General features: G+C 41.6%; 1 protein-coding gene and 1 pseudogene across 1 annotated transcript; both read left to right on the top strand.

The window, feature by feature from the left end:
- Positions 1 to 3,251: 3,251 nt before the first annotated feature.
- LOC132007184 (ferritin heavy chain-like) lies at positions 3,252 to 3,818 on the top strand. Its single transcript, XM_059385279.1, has one exon. It carries the CDS (start codon positions 3,267 to 3,269, stop codon positions 3,816 to 3,818), a length of 552 nt encoding a protein of 183 aa, XP_059241262.1. The 5' UTR covers positions 3,252 to 3,266.
- Positions 3,819 to 14,910: 11,092 nt separating this feature from the next.
- Positions 14,911 to 25,737, top strand: part of LOC132007185 (ferritin light chain-like) — a 38,154-nt pseudogene continuing 27,327 nt past the window's right edge.

Below are 25,737 nucleotides of genomic sequence, written 5' to 3' on the forward strand. Positions count from 1 at the left end.
AAAGGAAACAAGAATACGCAATGGGAAAAAGATGGTCTCTTCAACAAATGATGCTGGGAAAATTAGTCAGCTACATGCAAAAGAATGAAACTGGACCACTTTTTTGCATCTTGCACCAAAATAAACTCAAAATGGATTAAATACCTAAATGTGAGACCTGAAACCACAAAAATCCCAGAGAGGAACACAGGCAGTAATTTCTCTGACATCAGACATAGCAACATTTTTCTTGATATGTCTCTTGAGGCAAGGGAAACCAGAAAAAACAAACTATAGGGACTACATCAAAATAAAAAGCAAAGTAAAGGAAACAATCAGCAAAACTAAAAGACAACCTACTAAATGGAAGAATATATTTGCAAATGACATATTTGATAAAGAGTTAGTACCACAAATATATAAAGAACGTATACTACTCAACACCAAAAAACCCCACATGATCCAATTAAGAAGTGGGCAGAAGACATGGTCAGACTTTTTTCCAAAGAAGACTTATAGATAGCCAACAGACACTTGAAAAGATGGTCAACATCAGTGATCATCAGGTAAATACAAATCAAAACCATGATGAGATACCACCTCAAACCTGTCAGAATGGCTAAAATCAAGAATACAATAAAAAACTGTTATTAGTCAGGATGTGGAGAAAGGGAAAAACTCTTGCATTGTTGATGGGAATGCAAACCGGTGCAACCACTCTGGAAAACATTATGGAGAGTCCTCAAAAAGTTAAAATAGAACTACCCTATGGCCCAGCAATTGCACTACTAAGTATTTATTCAAAAAATATAAACATACTAACTCAAAGAAATGCATGCACCTCAATGTTACATTATTATTAGAGCAACATTATCTACAAGAGCCAAATTATAGAAACATCAATAATGAATAGATAAAGAAGATGTGATTATATATATATATATATATGTATATATATAATATATATACACACAAAATATTACCCAGCCATTAAAAAGAATGAAATCCTGCCATTTGCAACAACATGGATGGATCTAGAGGGTATAATACTAAGCAAAATAGGTCAGGGAAAGACAAATACCATATGATTTTACTCATATGTGGAATTTAGGAAACAAAACAAATGAACAAAGGAAAATAAAGAGAGAGCGAGAGAGAGACAAACCAAAAATCAGACTCTGAACTGTAGAGAACAAACAGATGGTTACCAGAGGGAAGGTAGTTTGGGGGGATGGGTGGAACAGGTGAAGGGGATTAAGAGTACACTTAACCATGATGAGCACTGAGCAATGTATAGAATTGTTGAATCACAATATTGTACATGTGAAACTAATATATCAGTGTATGGTAGCTATGCTGGAACTAAGATTTAAAAAAAGAAAAGAGAAAAAGAAGTCACACAAATGGCCAATAAGTACATACAAAGATGCTCAACATGGTTAAAATGCTAAGCAAAATGACAATGTGATACTACTGTACATCCACTAAGATGACTAAAACTAAAAAAAGACACAATAACAGTGTTGGAACCTTCACACATCATTGGTGGAAATGTAAAATGGTATAGCCACTTTGGAAAATATTTGGCTATTCTTCAAAATATTAAACATAAAGTTGTCCTATGACCTAGCAATTCTACTCCTAGGTATAGTCCTAAGAGAATAAAAATATTTCTATACAAATCCCTGCAAATATTCATAGCAACATTATTCATATCCACAAAATGGAAACAACACAAATGTCCATCAATTGACAAAAGGATAAATCAAGTGGGGCATATCCATATTACGGAATAGTATTCCACAATATGGCCTCATCATGGTATCTCATCATGGCCTCAAAAAGGAAGACTAGGAACATTATGCTGAGTATAGAAATCAGATGCAAAAGGTCATATACTGCATGATTTCATTTATTTGAAATGTCCAGAATAGGTAAATCTATAGAGACAGAAAATAGATTTGTGGTAGCCAGGTCTGGGGAGTGACTGCTTATGGGTAGCCAATTTCATTTTGGAGTGATGAGAATGTGAAATCTGATCGTAGTGATGGTTGCACAACCCTATGAATATACTAAAAACTGTGCAAATATTCACTTTCAAAAGGTGAATTTTATAGTATATGAATTAAATCTTAATAGAGTTATTTTATTCTTTTCTAGTGTTGGAGGGTGGAGGGACAGAGCAAGAGGAAGAGAGAATCCTAAACAGGCTGGACCAGCAGTCCAGAGTCTGACCTCACAACCCTGAGATCACAAGTTGAGCTGAAATCAAGAGTTGGGTGCTTAACTAACTGAGCCACCCAGGAACCCATAGATTTTTTATTTTTTTTTTAAGATTTTATCTCTTTATTTGACATATAGAGAAAGACAGTTAGAGAGGGAACACAAGCAGGTGAAGTGGGAGAGAGAGAAGCAGACTGCCCACTTAGCAGGGAGCCGAAAACGGGGCTTGATCCCAGGACTCTGGGATCACGACCTGAGCCAAAGGTAGACGCTTAACTTAACGACTAAGCCACCCAGACTCCCCTAGAATTGTTATTTTTAAAAATGGCCTCAAAATACCCTGCACTAGGGCACCTGAGAGGCCCAGTTGGTTAAGTGGGAGATTCTTGGTTTCTGCTCAGGTTCTGATGGGAGGGTGGTGAGATCAAGCCCCAGGTCCGGCTGGGCACTGAACACAGGTTCTGCTTAAAACTCTCTCCCTGGCCCTCACCACCAACCCACTTATCCACCCCTTGCTCTCTCTCTCTCTAAAGTAAATCAATATTTTTTTAAAAGATTTTATTTATTTATTTGACAGTGATCACCAGTAGGAAGAGAGGCAGCCAGAGAGAGAGGAGGAGAAGCAGGCTCCCTGCTGAGCAGAGAGTTCCACCTGGGACTCGATTCAGGATCCTGAGATCATGATCTGAGCCGAAGGCAGAGGCCTAACCCACTGAGCCACCCAGGTGCCCCTAAAATAAATCAATCTTAAAAAAAAAAAAAAAAAAAGACACTCAGAATTGTCCTTGGCCCTCTGCCTCACTCCGACTCAGAGAGTAACTGAATGTGGCGCCCCGCCCCTCGCCCGCCCCTCCCTGAGTGACCACGCCCCACTCGCCTAACGGATCCAACCTCCCAACGCCAGAGTAACGGACCTCATTCCAGCGCCATCCCGGAGAACACCGCAAGGTTTACTTCTTCACCTAGCTTGAAAGCACACCGCGAACCTGTCGCCACCGCCTTTAACCCCACAGCTTTCATTTTGCACCGCGGTCACCTTCGCCCTGGTGCCCGGGCCGCCAGCCATGGCCACCCCGCTGCTCTCCCAAGTGCGCCAGAACTACCACCCCGACTGCGAGGCCGCCGTCAACAGCCAGATCAGCCTGGAGCTCTACGCCTCCTACGTGTACCTGTCCATGGCCTTCTACTTCGACCGCGACGACGTGGCCTTGAAGCACTTCGCCCGCTTCTTCATGCGCCGCTCCCGCAAGGAGACCCAGCACGCCGAGAAGCTGATGGAGCTGCAGAACCAGCGCGGGGGCCGCCTCCGCCTCCGCGACATCAAGAAGCCGGACCGCGACGACTGGGAGGGCGGCCTGAAGGCCATGGAGAGCGCCCTGCACCTGGAGAAGAGCGTGAACCAGAGCCTGCTCGACCTGCACCAGCTGGCCACCGACAAGAACGACGCCCAGCTGTGCGACTTCCTGGAGAGCCACTACCTGCACCAGCAAGTCGAGGCCGTCAAAGAGCTGGGGGGCTATGTCACCAGCCTGCGCAAGATGGGGGCCCCCGAAGCCGGCCTGGCAGAGTACCTGTTTGACAAGCTCACCCTGGGCGACAGCGACAAAAAGTACTGAGTTGGGACTGTTTTCCCCATAGCCCCAGGCCGCATGGTGACTTCGCCTGGTCACCATGCTGAGCATGCATATTGCAGTATTGCCTTTGCAAAAAATTCCAGTTTTTTTCTTCCTGTTCTGCCATAAATAAATAAAGTTGTTTGGTTTCAATAAAGTTATTTGGCTCTTAAATAAATAAAGGTCTCTGATTCGTGTGTGCAAATGTGTGCCCTTTAAAATTTGTAAGCAGGTGTCCAGGAGTCTCTCCACCCACCCAACCCTATCCACATATAGCTCAGGATCTTGGGAGATGGAGGGGGAAGGTATTCCATGGGACCTTGGAAAAAACAAATCAATCTTTCCCTGATAAACAATGTGAGGGTGGGGTGGGGTGAGATGAGGTGGGTGGTCTGGGGCCTTGGTGTCTGTGGGTGCATGTATATGATAAAAGCATTAAAAAAAAAAAAAGCCCACGGTCTAGAATTCATCATAGTAGTTGCCCCTGGGGAAGAAGGGCAGGAAGTGGGATTGCACAGGGATGCACCCTGGGCTACAGTGATAATGGGAAGGGAGCCCTATGGTTAATTTCCCCCAGGGACACGGGTGTGACAAAGTAAAGTAACAATGGCATTTTGCAAATCTCAGTCCTTTTATTTACATTATTGTATTTTACTTTTGTAAGAGCCTCAGGAAGTAAGAAAGGCAGGCTTTATGACCGTGTCTTAACAAGTGAGGAAAAGGGAGGCCATGCAAATAAGAAGTTATGGAATGCAGGCACGAACATAGATCTTCTGGTGCCATGTTCCATTTTGTTGTTGTTGTTGTTGCCTCACAGGTATATCAATGGGTTAAGCAAGTCTGTGTGGGTAGACAGGAAACCCAGCCAGATAACCAGAGCCGGAAGGGAGGGAAATCCCCCCAACACTTGTAAAGACAGCCCTGATCACTGCAGTCTCTGCCCTAATTACAGGTGTGCCTTCCAGCCTAGGGTGGGGATGGCTTCTAAACCTCAGCCAGACCCTGCTCCTAGGAAAGGAGTCTTCAGAGCTAGCCACAGAACATATGAGAGGTAGAGTACCTCACAGGAAGGCAGGCAGCACCTGTACACCTGAATCCCCGCTGTTCAGGCTCCCTCCCCCGCACAGGCGGCCACACTGTTACCTGAGTTGGCACTGAAGACCTGGGAAGACCTCAGGCCTGGAAATCCCCCCCCCCCCCCCCCGAGTGCACTTTCCACCCACACGGCTTTGCTCTCAGTGGTTTCTCTTCAGGCCCAATGGGAGACTGCAAAACACACATGTTGTGCCTGCAAATCCAGCTCAGCTGGACAGACACCCAGTACCCCAGCCACACACAGAGTCCTGGAACCTAGGCACTGGACCGTTGCCTGTTGTGGTTTCTGCCCTGGGCTCGGAGGCTGACCCGAGTCTGGTTCAGTCTTGGCTGCTGGGCCTCCTCTTTATCCGATCTTTCCCTTTCCTGTGACTCAGAGGGTCTCCCCAGGATAATGCCGTGGAGTCTGCTTAGATCTACGTCCTCTTATTTTACCAGGGAAAGAAGGATTTCCTCACCCACGAGACTCAAGGAGCACTGTGATTACGCTCAAGCGCCTCTTACAAGCTGCTGCTTGTAGTGTCACATTTCACAGCTTTTCTGTAAGAATCCCCGGCAAGGGAGTCTAGACACAGTGGCAGCTCTCCTTCATGTTCCGCAAGACAAAAGGAATGTTCAAAATCCCCTCCTGAGGTTCAGTTTTGGGGTCCACCAACAGACTCTTGAATTTGTGGGGCAGGGGCGGAATGAAGTGAGAATTCAGACTAATGAAGTTGGCCCGGTCCCTCCCTCCAGATGTCTTAACTTCGTCATTCCCTCCCTCCTCTGCCTTGTACCCACCCCTCAAAAGGGGGGGGGGAGCTAACTTTTGTGGCTGTGCCACCTCCCTGCATACTCACAGCCATCCCAACCCCTCGATAACCTGCCCGTCAGGACATCTGAGTGAGTTGCAACTTGGTCATCCAGTCCTGGGGAAAATACCACCCCCCTCCAGATGCACAGCTGGGTACTTGTCAGTCAGTGGCCATGCTCCAATGCTTCGAGGAACCAGGTCTGAAATAGTCACTGTTGCTATGGGTACCGGGGTCTCAGGCAATGATAATATCAGAACAGACTGAGGGGAAAATGATAAAATTGATAACTTCATCACAGGCTCGAACAGAGATTCAAATTAACTGTGTTGAATAATTTACCTCTGGGGACAAAAATCCTCACTGTATCACAAAAGGAAATTTCTTAATATATGGTTGTCACTGACAACTTGCGCTTCATTTTCCAGGAAAAGGAAACGTATTTTTTCCCATCAGAAAGGTGTGACAAGAAGTACAAAGCACTCATTAATTTCTTCTGGATCGTCTCTACTCTTGAAACTTGTTCTACATTTCTGATTTTTAAATTCTCCTTCAATTTTTTCCATTTGTCAGCAATTTCGGTTTCTTTTTGCAAGCCCAAGAGACATATTTAATCAAACATTCAGTAGTGAAAGGCATTATCATTAATCTTGGAAGTGATACTATGCTTCAGAGTTTAAAATAATGAACATTTTTATTACAAATCATTTTCATGCAGTCCTGAGTTCCAATTCAGAGGGATATTGATGGAGAATTTGCATCAGGAAGGCTGAAGTGAAGGGTGAAATGAGGGGAATTAGCAAAGTGTTAGAAGACCTAAAAGATAAAGAAAAGAAAATTATGCTTTGATTGATTAGTCAAGGAGGACATAAAAATGGACTAAGTCACAGTGAGAAAGCAAAGTAATAAAGGCTAATATATGTTTAAGAATCTTAGCTGGGATGCCTGGGTGGCTCAGTGGGTTAAGCGGCTGCCTTCTGCTCAGGTCATAACCCCAGGATCTTGGGATCGAGCCCCACATTGGGCTCCTTGCTCAGCAGGGGAGCCTGCTTCCCCCTATGCCTGCTGCTCCCCCTGCTTGTGCACTCTCTGTCTCTGTCTGTTTCCCTGACAAATAAAGAAATACAATCATAAAAAAAAATCTTATCTAAGTTTGGATTGCATTCGGTTATGAGTGACAAAGCTTGGACAAGCAGTAGCTTTAAAAAGATAGGGTTTCTCTCCTGTATGTAAACAAGCGTGGAGGAGAACACAGTTCGGGATGCTGCAGAGGCTCCTTCCATCTTATTTCACTGATTTCAAGAGGTAACTTTTTTCACATTATAATAACTTTGAAATTGGGATGAATCTTAACAATCATTATTGGCCATAGCTGTCACATCGACACTTGACACAGTGGCATCATAGGCTAGGAACAAAATCTTAGAGGCATTAGGAGGAGTACTCTTAATAAATACTGCATCATTGTTGGGGCATCTGGGTGGCTGGTCAGTTGCACATCCAGCTCTTGGTCTTGCTCAGGTCATCGTCTCGCCGTCATGAGATCACGCCCCTCGTCCGGTTCCATGCTTGGTTGGGAGTCTACTTGTCCCTAACTACCTCCCAACTCATGCTTATTCACGCTCTCTCTCTCAAATAAACAAATAAAATCTTTTTTAAAAAAAGGAAGAAATGCTGTAAGAGACATCAATGATTCTGAGCACTAAAGTGATTTAGAAGAGTTCAAATTATTGATAAATTAATGACATATAATATTGTGTAAGTTTAAGGGATACAACGTGACGACTCGATACACATATATATTGTAAAATGATCACCACGATAAGATTAGTTAACGTCTCCTTCACATCTTTGTGACTGTGGGGAGAGGTGAGATCATTTAAGATGTACTCTTTCAGCAACTTTCCAGTATACAATACAGTACTGTTAACTATAGTTGCCCTGCTGTATACCAGATCCCCATGACTTACTCATCTTAGAACTGGAAGTTGTGCCCTTTGACCAACATCTCATTTCCCCCACCCCCAATCCCTCACAACCACCATCCTGTTTCAGTACATTCAGCTTTTCGGGTTCCACATATGAGTGAGATCATACAGTATTTGTCTTTTCTGTCTGACTTATCTCACTTAGCATAATACCCTCAAAGTCCTTCCGTGTTGCTGCAAATGGCAGGATTTCCTTCTTTTTTTCCCACTGTATATATCTTTTTCTTTATGTATGCATCTGTCAGTGGCCACTTGGGTTGTTTCCTTGTCTTGGATGCTGTGAATAATGCTGCAGTGAACAGGCAGGTATTTTAGAAGAGTTGCAATTTGAATCTGAAGAGGTTTTGGCAGTACCTTACATAATTTATCACAGAGTTTCCTTTCCATGTGTATGCACAACAGTGATCTAATAACCTCCCCCACAAAATAAATCTGTGTTAAGGAGCACCTGGGTGGCTCAGGAGGTTAAGTGCCTGCCTTCAGCTCAGGTCATGATCGCGGGGGCCTGAGATCGAGTCTCACATCCGGCTCCCTGCTCGGCGGGAACCTGTTTCTCCCTCTCCCTCCGCCCCCTCCCCCTGCTCATGTTCTCTCTCTCACTCACTCTCTCTCAAATAAATAAATAAAATCTTTAAAAAATTTTTTTTAAAAATCTATGTCTTGATAAATGTAAAAGAGATCTTTTAATAGGTATAAATTAGAAAATCTAGTGGATGAGAAAAAATATTGTCTTAATTTGATAGCATTTTCTTTTTTCTTTGTGGTACACAAAATAATGGTGTGCCTTAAATTGATACATTTTATTTGATAAAATATATTCTTTTATTGTTCTATAGTATAAGGCTTCCAGTCTTGTTTATCTCACATTCCAATACTGGAGTGCCAGCCATTACATCAGCACACAGTAAGAAACCATAGTTGGATCTGTTCGTGGCTGCAAAGGGAGGGTGGCTTTCAGAGAAAGAAATTTCAAGAAAAAAAAAATTTCCAGCTTGTCTAAGATGTTAAGAAGAGAAGTGGAGACCTGCAGGTGGCAGGAAGATGGAGAATCCAATCATAATCACAATCATAACCATTATGGTCCAATTCATAAAGGTGTTAAGGTGGGTAGAAAGACATGCTCTGTCCGGGAGGATTTCACGTATTTAAAAAAATTGAACAAAGCAACTTTAATACCAAACAATAAAAAATGTTTGCTTTTCCCCCCAACTCATTCTTCAAATTATGTGGATGTGGATGGAAAACCAAGAATAAAGAAATGAAGGAAAGAATATCCTATTGACTAAAAACCCATGATCTCGATCATTCTCTGGGTGATGGTTAACTTGCCATGATCTCGATCATTCTCTGGGTGATGGTTAACTTGAAGCTGAACTTTGTAAGATGAGGAAGAGCTGGCCTGACAGAGGTGAAGGAGAAAACAACATAAGACAGACTTCCAAATTCGAGCCAGCCGGAACTGAAGACAAAGGCCAGAGAGAGTCTGTCTGATGTGAAGGGAAGAAGTACAACTCAAGATGAGCTCACAAAAGATGAATTATTGAGGACAGCTCACGGGCAAGCGTGAAGTTTTTTTGTGTAACTAGAAGGTCATTTGAAGAAACCACAGATTTGGATCTGGGCTTCAGGAGTGGGTTGGTAAATCCCTTCTTGGAGAAATCCTGGGAGGAGGCGGGTGCCCGGTGACAGACACTTGGTAAGAATATTAAAATGTGAAACCTAGTGATCCTGAATTTGAAGAGGCAGGGAGAGTATTATCTCAGATCAGGCGAGTGGCATCGGAAAGTTCTGTATAAGGTCTTGCTGTCCTTTTGCCTCTTATACCAGAGTTGGCTATTGTTTCAATATGCTGCTTCGGAAGGGTACAAGGCACATGTCAGAATGTCAGAAGCGCTAGGAGTACATCAAAGCCTTTGGCGGAGCCGCATGAGTGTTTTAGAGCAACATCAAAGAAATGCAGCGTTTGCACCCTTCCTCCTGGAGAAAGAACATGGCACACAGCTCTGGCATGTCTGGCCTCTCTTCAAAAGCCATTCACCATTCTTGTCAGACATGGGGAAGAAGGAAGTTTATCAGCAGCCCGTGCAGTTCACAAGATGCCCGTGCACCTTAGCCACCAGTCACTGCTGGGGAGCGCGTGCGTGTCAAGACAGGATCCAGAAACAAGGGCGAGCTTACACAGCATGGCATTTATCCATTTGACGGTTCCGCTCACAAAACATGACCACCACCGCTAGACTTCCACATCACTATAGACAGATGTGAAGAGGGGCTCCCCGGAAATTCCCCAGCCTCCACAAATGATGCCTCCCCATCACTGTCTGCCTCGCGCTCATGAGGTCTAATCTCAAATGGCCTCTATGGCTGCTTATGTTCCTCACCACAAGAACCACATCGTCCACCCTTGTTTCCCAGAACACTCCTCAGACTTCACACACTAATCCTCAAAAGGGCACTTCCCCTTTCTGTCCCCTTCTCTCAACTTCCCTCAACTCTTGAAATCCTTTCCTTGGGTTGTTTGGAAATCCTGGGCCATTACCAGCACGATCTCCTACTACATTCCCAATCTCTTTTCTGAACATTGTCTTCACCTTCTCCCTCTGTGGACAATCAGCAATATCACTAAGGACACTACTTCTGGGACAGCCCCCTTGAGTCATGGTCATTCCCTCCCCCCAACACACACACACAGTGCCTGAAAGTAAGGCAAGTGTCCTCCTTCTAGGCCATTCTCCCTCTTGTCCCTTTGCCCTTAAATGGGCCAGCTTAAAATTGGATGCCATCACACCATGCCCCCACATTATCCCTTCTTGTTGTAGTTATCTAGGGACCCCCACCTGATGTTTCTTGACTATCTTGCTCCTGGCTGATGGCAACCTTCTCCAGTATGAGCCCTGTACTATTTCCTGCTGATTTCAATATCCACATAGATGATCCTTCCACAACCTGGCCTCTTATTTTCTTGCTTCTTCTCCCACGATCTTATCCTCCAATCCAGTTAACGACTCATTGCTATAGTCACATCATAGACCTTGTCACCTGCAATAACTGTCCTCTTTCCATTATCTCTAATTCATGTATCATGCATCATATATCATGACCACCTCCTCTTTTTCTAGTTCATTCTCCCCAGTGTCCTGATGCCCCAAATCTTTAAACCCCTCAGGGAAATTCTATCAAATGGTCCAATAACATTTTCACTGCATCTCAACTCCTTGACCTCCTTTATTTTCTGAGGTTAAAGCCCATGGTAAATGATGATAATGATTCTCTTGTACATATTTCCACTTCACCTGATCCTCTGGCTTTGTTGTACTTGCTTGGCAAAAATCTCTGACCTGGTTAAATTCCTTTCTTTCCTAGACCACACCTGCACCCATGTAACTGAATGTGGCTAGAGAAAAATTCAACCATCTTGACTGAATGTGCTTAAATTTAATAAGTATGGCTCTTAAGTGGTCCTTGGTACCACCAGCCACCAAACTGTATTTCCCTATTCTACTATCTCTCTTGTACTCCCTGCCCATTATCTATAATTCTCTTCTATATCCATTAACCCTGGCTACATAACAAGCCATCCCAATAAATAATGTCTTAAAGCAGTGATTATTGTGTTTGCTCATGAGTTTGTGGGTCAACAATTGGTTTGGAGTCAGTTGGGTAGTTCCTCTGCTGGATTTGCAGGGTGTCACTCATGAGGTTGCGGTCGTCTGGTGACTTGAATGGGGCTGGTTTGTGTAAGAGGGCAGTTGGTGTTTGCTATTGGATGGGTCACATGTCTCCAGCAGACTAGCCAGAGCTTCCTCAAGCGGTGGTGGGAAAGTTCCCAGAAACAAGCTCTCTTTTAAGCCACAGTTTGCATCATATTTGCCAATGTCATGTTAGCTATAGAAAATCACATGGGAAGCTCAGAATTGTGTAGGAGAGGGACGGCAAGGGCCTTATGCACTGGGAGTTGTTTCTGGAACAATCTACTACTTCCTCCAGCATCTAACCACTCACACATCCTCCCAATCCTCACTCTCAGCTGGTAGCCCTGCTTCCTATTTCACTGAACAAAAAGAAACTATGAGAACATCCAGAGACTCCCATCTACCACCTTACCTTCCACCCACCAGCCTGTGGGCACATTTAGTCGACCCCTTCTCTTCTTACTAGATGAAACCTCCATGCCTCTATCTAAGGTTAACCACTTCTTTTTTGCCCTGGTGCCCATCTCTTCTTGTGCACTTAAGGACTTTCCTGCTGTGTCTCATCAGGAGTTACTCATGCTGATAGAGTGATCTGGTGGCTTGAATGGGCTGCATGGTCTAAGACAGCCTCACTATCTTTTCTGTATCATTTTCTCTCTCTTCACTGGATCATTCCCTACAGAATAAAACCATATTTTTTTATCTTACTCTAAAATATTCCTCTAATTACCCTCTGGCTGCTGACTGGTTTCTCTGTTCTACTTCACAGCTTAGTTCATTGAAAGCACTCTGTACACACAGTCTTCATTTCCTCTCTTCCCAACTTCTCTTAAACCCATGCTTATCAGGCTTGCATGTCCATAACTCCACCAAAATGGATTTTGTCATCGTCTCCAATTTCCTCTGCACTGATCATGTCAGGGGTTAATTCTCAGCCCTCACCTGCCTTGAACGCTTTCTTGAGCGGACCTTCAGGATATTTCACTCTCCCGGTCTTCTTGATACTTTTCTGGCCTCTGCTTCTTGGTTGCCTGCTCCTTTAGTGTTCAATTCCTCTTCACCATCTCCCTGACATCTTAGTATTAGAATGTCCTAAGGCTCACCTCCTAAGGCTTTTCTCTTCACTGTGTCTATGTACTCCCTTGGCAATCTCATCAATTTCATGCATTTAAAATGCTCTCTCTGTGCTTATGATTCCAAATTTGTACCCCCAATCCAATCCTCTTCCCTGAACTTCAGACCCATTTGCACAAATACCTACTCAAAACCTAACGAACAACTTAAACTTAGTGTACCACATAGAAGTCCTTATATTTTTCCCGAAAACTTCTCTACCTACAATTTTCTCCATCACAAATTCATGGCAATTTCCAGGTTTTCAGGACAAAAGCCACAATGTCATCATTAATTCCCTTCTTTCTCCTCTAGCTCACATCCAAACTATTATTTCATCTCATTTAAAATATACCCAAAATCAGTGTAAGCCTGATGATTCACAGACCTGTACCCCTGGGGCAACATATACATATACATTGTATAACATATAATACATTATATGTTAATAAAAATAATAAAATACATTATATATTATATAACATAGAATACATTATATTTTAATAAAAAATAAAAAATATATAAAACAAATAAATAAATAAAATAAAATATACCCAAATTCAGATCCCTCTCGCAACTTCTATTATTACCACTCAAGTCCAGTCAATTGAACCTCCCACTCAGGTTATTGCAATAGACTCTTAACTGATCTCTCTGCTTCTGCCCTTGTACCCTAGAGTCTATTTTCAACATAGCAGCTAGACTGAGCTTTTAAAAACAGAAGTCAAATCATATCCCTCCTCTGCTCCAATGGCCCTCACAGCTCTTTTAATCTGCCTATCCTTTTCCTCTATCCTGTTTCTTTTGCACTAACATTTTTACTGTTCTCCTCCTTGTTCACTTGGTGCCAGTGACATTGCTCTATTAATAATTCCTAGAGTACCCCAATCATGCTCCCTCATTAGGGTCGTGTTTTGGGTTTCCTCTGCCTGAACACTGTAGCAGTTACCTTTTGCTGTGTAACAGACTAATCCAAAACATAATGGCTTAAAATAACAATGATTGGTTTTCGTGGTTCTCTGGGTTGACTGGACAGTTATTGTCTAGGCCAGCGTGGTTGAGGCTAGGTAGTCTAGGAGAGGAGTTGGCATGCTACCGACTGCTGACCAAATCTGGTCTGGCACCCCCTCTTTTCATAAAGTCAGTTTTACTGCAGCACAACCATACCTATATGTTTATGTATCTTCTGTGACTGCTTTCACACTATAATAGTAGTGGCTTGTTGTTGATGGGGCAATGAGGATGGTTTAGCCACATGGTTCACATCATCCATCAGGGTAGCCCAGGTTCATTTACATATGGTGGTCACAAGAGTTACTGAGATCAGTTGGATCATACTTGATATGACAATATCAAGGTCACATGGCTAGTCCTAGAATCCATGTGGAAGGGCCTACCCAAAGATGTAGCTGTAGGGATGGGAATTTTTGTGGTCATTTTTGCAAATAATCTACCATAAACATGACTCTGCCTTCATGGCTTGTTGTCTCACCTTGTTCAACTCGATGCCCAAATACCACTTTTCTAGTGAGCCTTCTTTGATGAACTCATCTTCCCTATTTCCTATGCCCCCTTTTCTGCTTCATTTCTCTCTGCAACATCTATCACTTCCTTACCTTACTTATTTTGCTCATTGTCTTCTCCTTCTAGAATATAAACTTCATGAAGGCAAGGATTTTTTCCATGTTTTACTTCAGGTGCTTAGAACACAGCCTAAAACAGGGTAGGAAATAAAAAAAATTTATATATATATATATATATATATATATAGAGAGAGAGAGAGAGAGAGAGAGAGAGAGAGAGGCAGAAGGAAAGGGAGAAGCAGGCTCCCTGAGCTGAAGGCAGACGTTTAACTGACTGAGCCAACTAGGTGTCCTTCAAAAAATATTTTTGACTGAGTGAGTGAATGATCTGATGTTATTTAGGATGTGAAGCAGGAAGAGAACTTGCTGGCCATAACCGTGTTATTGATGTTTGGGGCTACAGCCTACCAGATATTCCTCTCCATGTAATATGGCTAGTATTATGAGGCAACAATAGATATTAAGCACTTTGAAAACACCAAGAACTTAAGAACAGAATTACTATTCCTTTGCTTTTTATTCCTTAGATAAGTTTGGCCTTAACTCACTCAGTAGGTAATAGTCACTAATTATTATATTTAACCCTCCTAAGTTGACCAGGGCACAGCAATTATCTATTTGGGCATAGAAATTTCTTGGAGGAGGAGGAGGGATTATTCCTAAGACAATACTCTGATCGCATTCAACATACCCATACCCAACCACCTTAGGAATTCTTTTCTGCCTGAAGAATTAAGTCCTCCCAAATTAATATCCATTTTGTCTTTGAGGCATTATATGCTCTTTATGGGTCTAGTTACGTCTTGAAAGAGCATGACTTAGAAAAGGGTGACATGAGGGGTAAGGGTGTCCAGGCAGGAGCCAGAATGTGAAGCATTTTCAGGGCCAAGTTGTGGAGCAGTTTGGCTGGGATAGAGGAGCCATATGATGTAATATAATATAGCAGGAGTATGGCAAATGTGTAAGCAATGCCATGTTTTCAATTATCATAAAATATGATCAAGCCCCAGGTCCACCAGATGTCTAAAAAAAAAGACATGAGCATGGAATAGTTTGGCAATATGTGAGCTTTTCTTATGAATTTTGGTTCTTGCAATTATCCCTGTTACTGAATTACATACACTTTCTTTTTCATTCTAAATTCTGTATAGGTTTAAGAAACTGAAACTACTGTACCAATAGATTTTTTTAATTCTTTTTTTTTTTAAAGATTTTATTTATTTATTTGTCAGAGAGAGAGTGAGCGAGAGCAAGCACAGAGAGACAGAGTCAGAGGGAGAAGCAGGCTCCCTGCGGAGCAAGGAGCCCGATGTGGGACTCAATCCCCAGGACGCTGGGATCATGACCTGAGCTGAAGGCAGCTGCTTAACCAACTGAGCCACCCAGGCGTCCCTAGATTATTTTTTTATTTGAATAGTTTTATCAAGAGCAGAATTCTGGCTTGTTGGATTGTTGATCTGCTATTATTTCTCTACCACACAGCTTGCTTGATGGTTATTTATACCTCATCTATAGCTCCCAGACATTAAAATGAAAGGTCTTGAAACTTATGGGAGAAGTTTAGAGGGAGAGCTCTCTATATCTTGTGAAATAGACAAGGTCGCTGCTTAGTCAACCTTTCTTACAGAAGAGTTCAGTGATAACAGCCAAATTAGAGCCCTGGTCAACCGCAGCTGATGATGGGCTCTGTTGATGGGTGCCCTTGGCTAGACATGAAAGTGATGTCCTGAAAAATGATTACCCTTCTACTCAATAAGCTGAAGATGTATCCATTAAAGACTGAGCAGGAAAGAGAAGTAAAAGTATAAATGTAGCCTCTTGATCAGCTCACATATTTGACCCATTACTCTCAGTCATGATCTCTAGTGTATCTATCACACTTCTTCTTGTGTATGAGGTTATTCAAGTGCAGTTTTAGAGACACAGAGTTTTTTTTTTATTCTTGAAGTCTTTATAATCTTAGAAAGATACACTTATGTCTATAAACCAATGAATAATTCTTTTAAAAATACCACACAGAGAAGCTTAGAACTACATGCTATTCATTCACTGAATAATTCTTTAGGAAGACTTCATTGTGGTCAAGCACTGTGATAAATGCTAGGTGTTCTACCGTCAAGATGTTCACACTTTAGTTAGAGAGACCAACATTAAAAGTGATATTTGAGTGCTATGATGGAAGTATAGACACACAGAGAAATGAAATTTTAGCTTCCCTTGAGAGTGGTGGGTGTCCTGGAAACTTCCTCAGGTGTGATGTTACCTGAATGGTATTTTGAAAACCGAATAGGAGATGTCAAAGAGAAGAAACAGTGAAATACACTGCAGATAGAGAGAGTGGTGTGAGCCACATTGGGCTTCCCATGTTTGGGGTCAAGGTGGAGGAGGATAAGGGAGAGAGTAAGGAAAGAGGAAAGATGCTGGAAAAGAGGCAGGAGAGCTCAGAGAAAACCTGGCAGTTCAACCAGTGAAGAAGAGAAGAGAGAGTGATGTTGAGAAATATGGAAGACAGGAAACTATAGTTCTTGGTGACCAGATGGGCAATAAAGGATTTTGAAGGACAGTGTTTGGATTTTTAGCTTTGGGTGTCTGGGTATAAGATGATATCATTGTTAGAAAGAGGGAACCTAACAGAAGGTATGCGGGATATTGATAGGAAGTAGGGATGCTTCTCAAGTTCAAGATGCCATGAGACATCTAGGTGGAGCTGGGAATGGAATGAAATGTAGCAATTATATATTTAGACTACATGGAACTAAAGGTGAGGAGTTGAGATAGTCCAAGATGGCAGAGTAGGAGACCTTAGTTTCATTTGGTCCCAGGTATTCAGCTAGATAGCTATCAAATCATTCTGAACACCTGTGAATTCAACCAGAGGTCTAAGAAAAGAAGAGCTGCAACTCTACAAATAGAAAATCAACCACTTTCTGCAAGGGACAAGGTGCAGAGAAGTGAATCTGAGGCAATATATGGGAAGATAAACGGCATGGGGAGGAAGCCTCTGTAAGCCAGCTACCAGAAAGTGATATAGCAGCAGAGCACAAAATCAGAACTTTTAGTAGTCTGCTTAAGTGAGGGAGGTCCCTGGCTGAAAGGTGCTCAGGAGGCAAAGCAGGACAGAATCCTAGATGGGACACTGTGGTCTCAGGATCCTCCAGCTCATGGAAGACTGGGAGTGTCTGATTGTGGCAGAGCTCCCAGGCATCTGAGCAGGGAAGCCAGCTACAATCAGCGAACCTGAGAGTGGGCTTTCAGTTTGGGGTTACCATATACTGTGAACTGTAGCATAGTCAGGTGACTGATCTTGGAGCAGGGGCCCAATTAACAGCAGAAATGGTGAGACCCCCCCCCTTTCCCCCTAGGGAGAAGTGGCACAGTAGCGCCACAGGAGTCTGCAGGATTTGGAGACTTGAAAGGGGGTCATGTGCCTGAGAAAGAAATGCTGTCTGTCACAGGACAGGTAAGCACAGAGTGAGGATGGAGATCGGAGAGACAAGAGTGACTGACTGCTTTTTCCTGAGGATGCACTGAGGACCCACCACCACCCTGAGCTTTCAGCTCCATTGCTGGAGATTCGGAGGCCACCATTTTCATTCTCAACCTCTAAAGCTGCATGGAAAACCTTCAGGGAATAAAAGCCACCTAGAGCAACCCAGAGCAATCTAAGAGCAAATTATTTAGCTTGGCCCCCTGGCAAGGGTGATACAATTCCACCAGGGGGCAAGAAACCTGAGAATCAGCATAACCAGCCCCTCCCCCAAGAAGATCAGTAGGAACATCCAGTCAAGATCAAGTTTACAGATCACTGAGAACTGCAAAACTCTGGGCTAGGGGAAAAGAGTATATAGAATTCATGTGGTTTTTCATATGATTCTTTAGTCTTTCAATTTTATTTTTTTTCTCTTTCCCTTTTCAACCAACTTCTTATTTTATTAACTCTTTTTAAAATCTTTTTTTAATTTTCATTTTTACAGTTACATTCTATCCTTTCACTGTATTTAATTTTATTTTTGTATGTATATAAGTTTTCTTTCTTTACAATTTTGGGATCTAGTTTTCTAACAAACAGACCAAAACACACACAGGATCTAGTGTATTGCTCTGTTCTGTTCACCTGATTATATTCTTTTAAAATTTTTTTTCCAGTTCTGGGTGTCTTCTGATTTGTTTAGTATATATTTTTCTGGGATTGTTGCAGCCATTTTAGTATTTTGTTCTTTTGTTCATCTATTCTTCTCTGGACAGAATGACAAGATGGAAAAACTCTCCTCAAAGAGGAGAACAAGATGCAGTACTGACTACCAGGAACCCATCAGTATGGATATAAGTAAGATGTCAGAACTCAAGTTCAGAAAAACAATTATGAAGATACTAGCTGTGCTGGAAAAAAAGCATAGAAAGCACAAGAGAATCCCTTTCTGGAGAAATAAAATAACCAAAATCTAATCAAGTCAAATCAAAAAGGCTATTAATGAGATGCAATAAAAAATGGAGGCTCTAACTGCTAGGATAAATAAGACAGAAGAGAGAATAGAGATATAAAAGACAAAATGATGGAGAAAAAAGAAGCTGAGAAAAGAGATAAACAACTACTGGGTCATGAGGAGAGAGTTAAGATACCATAAAGCAAACCAATATTAGAATAATTGGGATCCCAGAAGAAGAGGAGGGGGTGGCAGAAGGTATATTGGAGCATATTATAGCATAGAACTTCCCTAATGTGGGGAAGGAAACAGGCATTCAAGTCCAGGAGGCAAAGAGAAGCCCCCTCAAAATCAATAAAAATAGGTCAAAACCCCAACACATAATTTGTGGTCACTAAACCAGCCCTGCAAGAGTGGTGAGGAAATAAAGCACCAGAATGCTTGTAAACTGTTGGTTAGACTGTCAGTAGGAATAATTACAGGAATATTTTGTGAAATATATTTGGCATATCAATATGCATATCCTATGACCCAGCAATTCCACTCCTACTTATATTCCCCCAAAGAAATGCAAATATATATTCACAAAATGACATGTACAAAATTGTTCCTAGTGGAAATATTTATAATTAGCTCTGAACTAGAAGCTTCCCCAATTGTTCATCAATAGTAGAATCAATAATAAGTTGAAGTATATTAACATAATATAATAGTACACAGCGATGAGAATAAACACAGCACATCCATATGTAACAACATATGTGAATTCCAGAAACATATTGTTCAAGGAAAGAAAACAGACACAAAAGAGTGAATACTCTTTTCCTGTCTTGAATAAAGTTTAAATTAGCTAAACTAATATATGGTGATAGAAATAATGGTAGTGGTTATCCTAGAGGATGCCAGCAGAGAGACTGAATGTGGTCAAAAGGGTGACTCAGGGATGTTCATTATACTCTATTTCTTGACCTGGGTGAGTTCATTTTGTGAACTAGATGAGTTTGTGAAATGGATGAGTTCATTTTGTAAAAAGTCATCGAGCTGGACACTTATGATCTGTGCCCTTTTCTGTGTGTATGTTATAGTTGAATAAACATGATTTTTTAAAAAAGTTAAATAAATAAATAAATAAATAAAGGTGAGGGGTAATGTTTTCCACACCTAATTCCCTTCTGTCTTTGTATATCCTGGCTTTTTCTTGCAGGAAAGGTCTCCAACCTAATGATAGGAAGATAAAGAAAGAAGGCTTCATGGATGGCCTGGAAGGTGAATAGGAACTGGAGGAAAGGCAGGGATTTGAACAAACAGAAAGGAGAAGGGAAGTCAGCTCACAGAGGGAACCCAGAATCAACAGGGGGAGAACACGGGTACAAAGCAAGGCAAGGGCAGAGGGTTGGAGATGTGGAGAAGAGGTATATAGGCATTACAGAGTGGATGGCACTAGATTTCCTAAAGAATTTATTCTCTGGATGGATCCTGAGAAGTTTAAGCTTGAAGCAATCAGCAAGAAAAAGCCGTGGTAGATGTTTGAACAGAGGAGGAACATTATATGATTCATAATTTAGGACTATTCTGTGGAAACAGCATCCAGGAGAAAAAGTAGGCATAAGAAGAAGTAAAGGGATCTAGTTAACAGATGCCTGGGATCTCCCAGCACCTCCAGCACCTTTGTCGGGGGAGGAAGAGCTCCCAGGGCTTCTGATGGCACAACTCTCTCCTGTCAGGAATATGGCAGCCTTCAGGTGACTAGGATTGAAGAAGGTCATACTATATACACCTTCCAAGGGGATCTAACTATAGCCTTCTTAAAGAAGCGAAAAGAGATCCATGAGTATTTTTTTTTTCCTTTAGAGAAATACAGAAGCAAACAAAAATAAAGCTTGTGGTAAGGGCTATTTTTACCCAATTACACATGCATTACTAAGTGTCACAAATCCCATGAGCTGGAAGGTGTGATTTTTCTGAGTCGGCTGCTGTGCTGAGATGAGAGGAATTGCTCAGTGTTGATAGCACTGTTGGATGTTGCTAATGTAATTACAGTTTCCCAGGCTGGTCTCAAAAATTAAGGTTCATGTATTCTCTATTTTCCTTTCCACTTTGGAAAGATAATAATAAAAATGTACAAACTTGCTTTGTTTGACTCTATGCCTGGTTTTTGTGACATTTTTATTGTGTCTTCTACCAAATGGATTGATTTTTTTTTTTCAACTTGTCTTTGAAAATGTCATTTACACAGAGAGATTGAATGGACTTAATTTGTTTAGTCTCCCAAAGTGATGCTTTTAAGTGGGCCCTGATAATTCAGTAAATGCGTCATGTGAAGGGGGGGTGGCATGAAGATCTGAAAGAGTTATTCATGGCGTGTGGGGGACAGAGATGGATAAAAGGAAGTCAGCTAGCAAATAAGACTATAATGACTGAAAAAAAAAAAAAGATGGCCGTAGAGTACTCGAATTCATTGTTCTATTAAAACACAGTGTTAACTTAGAGAATTGCTCTGTGTCTTTATTGTCACTGTTGTGGTTGCTATTGAAGTACATGGAAGGGCGGCACAAAACAACTCATGTAAATTTCTCCTCCATGCTTCCTTGAGCATCATCGGCAGTTGAACTCAACTGAATTTCTGATTCAGAGAATTACAAAAGACCATGATAGGATTTAAACAGTTTCTCATTTCCTATTCTTTACCAGTGTTTCTGTTCTAACATAGCATCCATATTTGGGTCTTAAACTTCCTAATTCAGTATAATTACGTGTGTTGTAACTGCTGATAACCATAAACTCAGCGAGTTTGGGTATACTTTGTAAAGGATATGTAAATGGGCTGAGAAGTAACTGTTTTAAGTGGCATTCTTAGGCATGTAAAATTCCTGAATGATCTGGGAAGCTATAAGCATGCACCATGTATTTGGCATCTATGAAGGGCTCTCCTGTATACTATCTCATGGAAACCGGCCACTTATATTTGAATCAGGCCTTTAGTGTAGCATGGTCAAAGTGACAGAGTTAAAAATGGCAACTGACTGTGTGGTCTTTAACATGAGAACCACCCCCCCCCCCCATCCCCCGGCTCATGTCATCTTAAAGTACCAATGTTCCATTGAATGGACCTTGAAAACCTGGGAGAGAAAAATCAGGATAAGTACTTGTTCAGATATTCTCCTTGAACAAAAATCCACCAATTCCCCTAAGTAATACTTTGCAATTATGCACTGCATGGAGAGGTGAGGCTGGATGGAGTTCAGAGTCAGACTTCCCGAGTTCAGATGTACTTGCCAGTTACCCCAGGAAAAATTAATAAACCTCTCTGTGCCTCAGTATCCTTATCGATAAAATGGAAGTAATAACTGTCTTACCTCATAGGGCTATTGTATACATAAAAGACTTCACATGCGGAAAGCAATAAATAAAAACTCAATAAATGTTAAAGAAGAATGATAAATAAGAAGTTGACACTGAGCATTCTATCTTTTACATAAACATGACACATGGAATATTGTAACATCAAGTAATTCCAATTATACTGAATGGACACCTCTGGTTTCTACATAATAAGAAATTCATTATTCATAGTTTAAAGCTCTCTATAGTCTTACTAAAAATAAATTAATCTATGCAAGTTCTTGACATACATGGAAAAACTAGCTTACTGACTCTTGCTAGAGAATTCTATGGACTGCAGAGTTGCTTTCTCAAACTGGCAACAGCACCCACGCTCCCTAGGCAAATGAGCCTCCTCAGTGATACCATACTGTCCAGACCTCTGTGGGGAGAATAGGTCCAGACTATTGCATCCCGCTCTGGAGGCTCAGTTTCATAGAGACCATTGAATAATGGAGCAATCTGAGAATGTCGAAGGGCATGAATATCCATGTTATGTGAGAAACCATTCTAGGGACAGGAAATGCAGCCAGAGGAAAAGAATAACCTAGAAACTGTTCAGAAATATCCAAGAGCCGTCTCAGGTAAGAAGAATTGGATTTGTTCAGGAAGTCACTTGAAGGAGCAGGCAAACATTATGGGTCATTTTACACAAAACAAAACAGTTGCTTCTCGAAAGAGCAAGGATTCACTACTAAAAAGTACTTTGGCAAAATCTGTACAACCCACTTAAATAAATGAGGAAGATTAAGAGTCCATCTCTGTATGGGAAACTGGAATGACAGCCTCTGGATCCGAGAACCTAAGCTCTCTTTAAATTCTAGTTGAATTCTACTTTAATGTTCATCTTGCAAGTAAGTTTCCATAGGCCTCCACTTCTCCCACAGCCTTCTTGGGGCACACACTACTGCCAAGAGATGGAGACACAGTCAGCATCTTCTATGCCACCATTACCAAGATATATTTACCAAAAGGTTAACCAGTACCTTTTGGAGAATTTGATAAGGTTTTCAACTTCTACCGCTTAAGTTCACATTTTCCATCATTTTGTTTTGGCCCTGTGCTAACTGGAAAAGAGGTGCCATTTTACAGAAATGGCAGAAAACTTCCGTGAGGACTAAAAATCCCCCGAGTAGGAGACATTTACAATCTGTTTACATCATTTTATCTATTTGATCCCTTAGCTGGGCTTGTAATATCAGTATTTCCATTCCACAGATGGGCTTCTAAGGACTAAGTGGCAGTGCTGAGACATGAGCACTGACCTTCTGACTCCAACTCCAGTGCTCCTTCTATTTGACCCCTCGCTCACTGTTTCAAACTGTTTAGCCCACATACATCAGAAGACCAAAAACAGAGATGGAAAAAAAAAGCCTCTCCAATTAAACTCAGTAATGAAGGAAAAAAGAAAACAAGTAAATGCCATGCCAGAAGGAAACCTCAAAAGAAAATACGGAGCTGGAAATTCAATTAGAGAAAATTGTGGAGAGATTTTGAGAATAAAACACACAGGGATTAATTAAGGAAATAAAATTAGTTAACTAAAAGGGTCAAGGTTTAGAGTCAATGTATTCTCAGAGTTGGAAGAAAGACCTGTCTGGGATTGGAGAAACTAAGACGGAGTGGAGATTTTGGAAAAGATGCAGATAAAATGAATGTGGTGAACCAAGGGCGAGAATCATCAAGAACAACATAAAAATAAGCTGGAGCAGCAAGTGGAACAGCAGGACTAGCGAGACAGATATGAGGGGAGGTAACTAAAAGAACACCCCTAAATGGAAAATCACTATTAAACGCAAATAAAATGATAGACACAAAAAGGCGGTCATGGAAACCAGAACCTGAATTAAGAACAATAGATTTGTGTTTGCATGTTGTTTTCCACAGGGTAAAATTCTTTTTTCCTTTCTTTGGGCTGATTTTCTTCCCATTATGCCTCCCTCTGAGCTCTCCAAAAGGGAAATGCAGAGGGTGTGAAGGGGATGAAAAGTCAAGCTGCATATTTTTAATGTGTTTCCAAATGCTACTGAGAAAGCTACCGCAGCCTACTTGGTATGTAACGTGTATTTTAAAACTGCTAAACCGTGATAGTCATGATGAAGGCACTAGCTGGCATCAGTGAGGGGAGAACCGTGAGTCAGATTGGAAAAATATTAAATATTAGCAGTTTTCTACTCACATTTGGGGGTCTTCAACAGCCTTATGAGTCCGTATTTAAAACTGTATCACATTATTCAAAATTGGTATCTTGAAAAAGAACTTTTAGACCCTTGATTTTTTTTTAAAAGTACCCTATAACTAAAATACAGCATTATCATATATATTAGAACGAGCAGAACACTGCTTTTGAACCTGCCTCAGCATATCATCCAAACACAGATAGACTGCCACAAAGATATTCTGAAGCTTTCAACTTGATCTGCCCTTAGCTACCCCATCAAATACATGCTCTAGAAGCAGCTCGTCCCCAGGGAGCAAGGTCCTCAAAGAATGTCCAGAACAAAGGTACTTCCGTCCATCATTGACATTGGGAATTTTCTCCACTGAAAAAGGGTAAGTGTAGATATAAAATGGATGGAAGAGGGAGAAGGGAGTGAAAAGGAATATGAAAGAAGCTATTACATGACTCCAAAAGTTACCAACAAGGGGTGCCTGGGTGGCTTAGTTGGTTGAACATCTGACTCGATCAGCTAGGGTCTTGATCTCAGGCCCCTCGTTGGGCTCCACACTGGGCATGGAGCCTACTTTAAAAAAATTTACTACCTATGTAACCTGGAGCCACTTCCTTAAACTTTTTAAATCCTCAGTTTTCTTATCTGTTAAATGGGGATAAGAATAGTATTTATCTTAGAGTTGTGGTAAGAACTGAATAGCATAACATACCCAAAGGATTTACCCATTGCTTAGCATTATGTGCACTAAGTGCTCAATAAACCTAGATAATATGATTATTACCATTCTTCGGCTTCTACTTTTGTCTACCTGTATTTTTTACTTCATTCAACCAATGTATGCTAAATCCCTAGTATATACCAGGCACTGTACTGGGTACTGAGGATATGAATCTGTGCAAGTCAGACATCTCTCTGCCCTTGTAGACTTTACTGTATAGTAGAAAATACATAATATAAAACTTAACTATTAAATTAATTGTTCAATTACATCTGTCATAAATGTTGTGAAAGAGAAGCCCAGGATGCCGAGAGAGTATAATGGGGGACCTGATGTAATCTAGGGATTTCCTTTAGAAAGTAAGTTTTGAGCTAAGTTCTAGAGGATGAATAAAAATTAACCTTTCCAGGACACCTGGGTGGCTCATTCAGTGAAGCCTCTGACACTTGATCTCTCCTCAGGTCTGGAACTCAGGGTCATGAGTTCAATCCCCACATTGGGCTTCACTCTGGGTGTGGAGACTTTAAAAAAAAAAAAAAAACACCTCTCAAAGGCAGGGGCAAAGTCTGAGGTAGAGAGAAGAATAGAAGAGCACTGTAGGGACGCCTGGATGGCTCAGTTGGTTAAGCAGCTGCCTTCGGCTCAGGTCATGATCTCAGCATCCTGGGATCGAGTCCCACATTGGGCTCCTTGCTTGGCAGGGAGCCTGCTTCTCCCTCTGCCTCTGTCTGCCTGTGCTCACTCTCTCTCTGATAAATAAATAAAATCTTAAAAAAAAAAAAAAGAAGAAGAAGAGCACTGTAAATAGAGGGAACAGCATATATGAGGGCTCAGAAGCAGGAGCTATAGAAAGCAGATAACTGATAGTTTTTGTGGCTTTATCTACCCATGACCTTATTTTACTTTGACCAAATTAACCTAGATGGCTACCCAGGCCACAGAAGATAGCAGTTCTCAGTTGTT

This window comes from Mustela nigripes, chromosome X (genome assembly GCF_022355385.1).
Source record: "Mustela nigripes isolate SB6536 chromosome X, MUSNIG.SB6536, whole genome shotgun sequence".
In the NCBI taxonomy this organism is placed as follows: Eukaryota; Metazoa; Chordata; class Mammalia; order Carnivora; family Mustelidae; genus Mustela; species Mustela nigripes.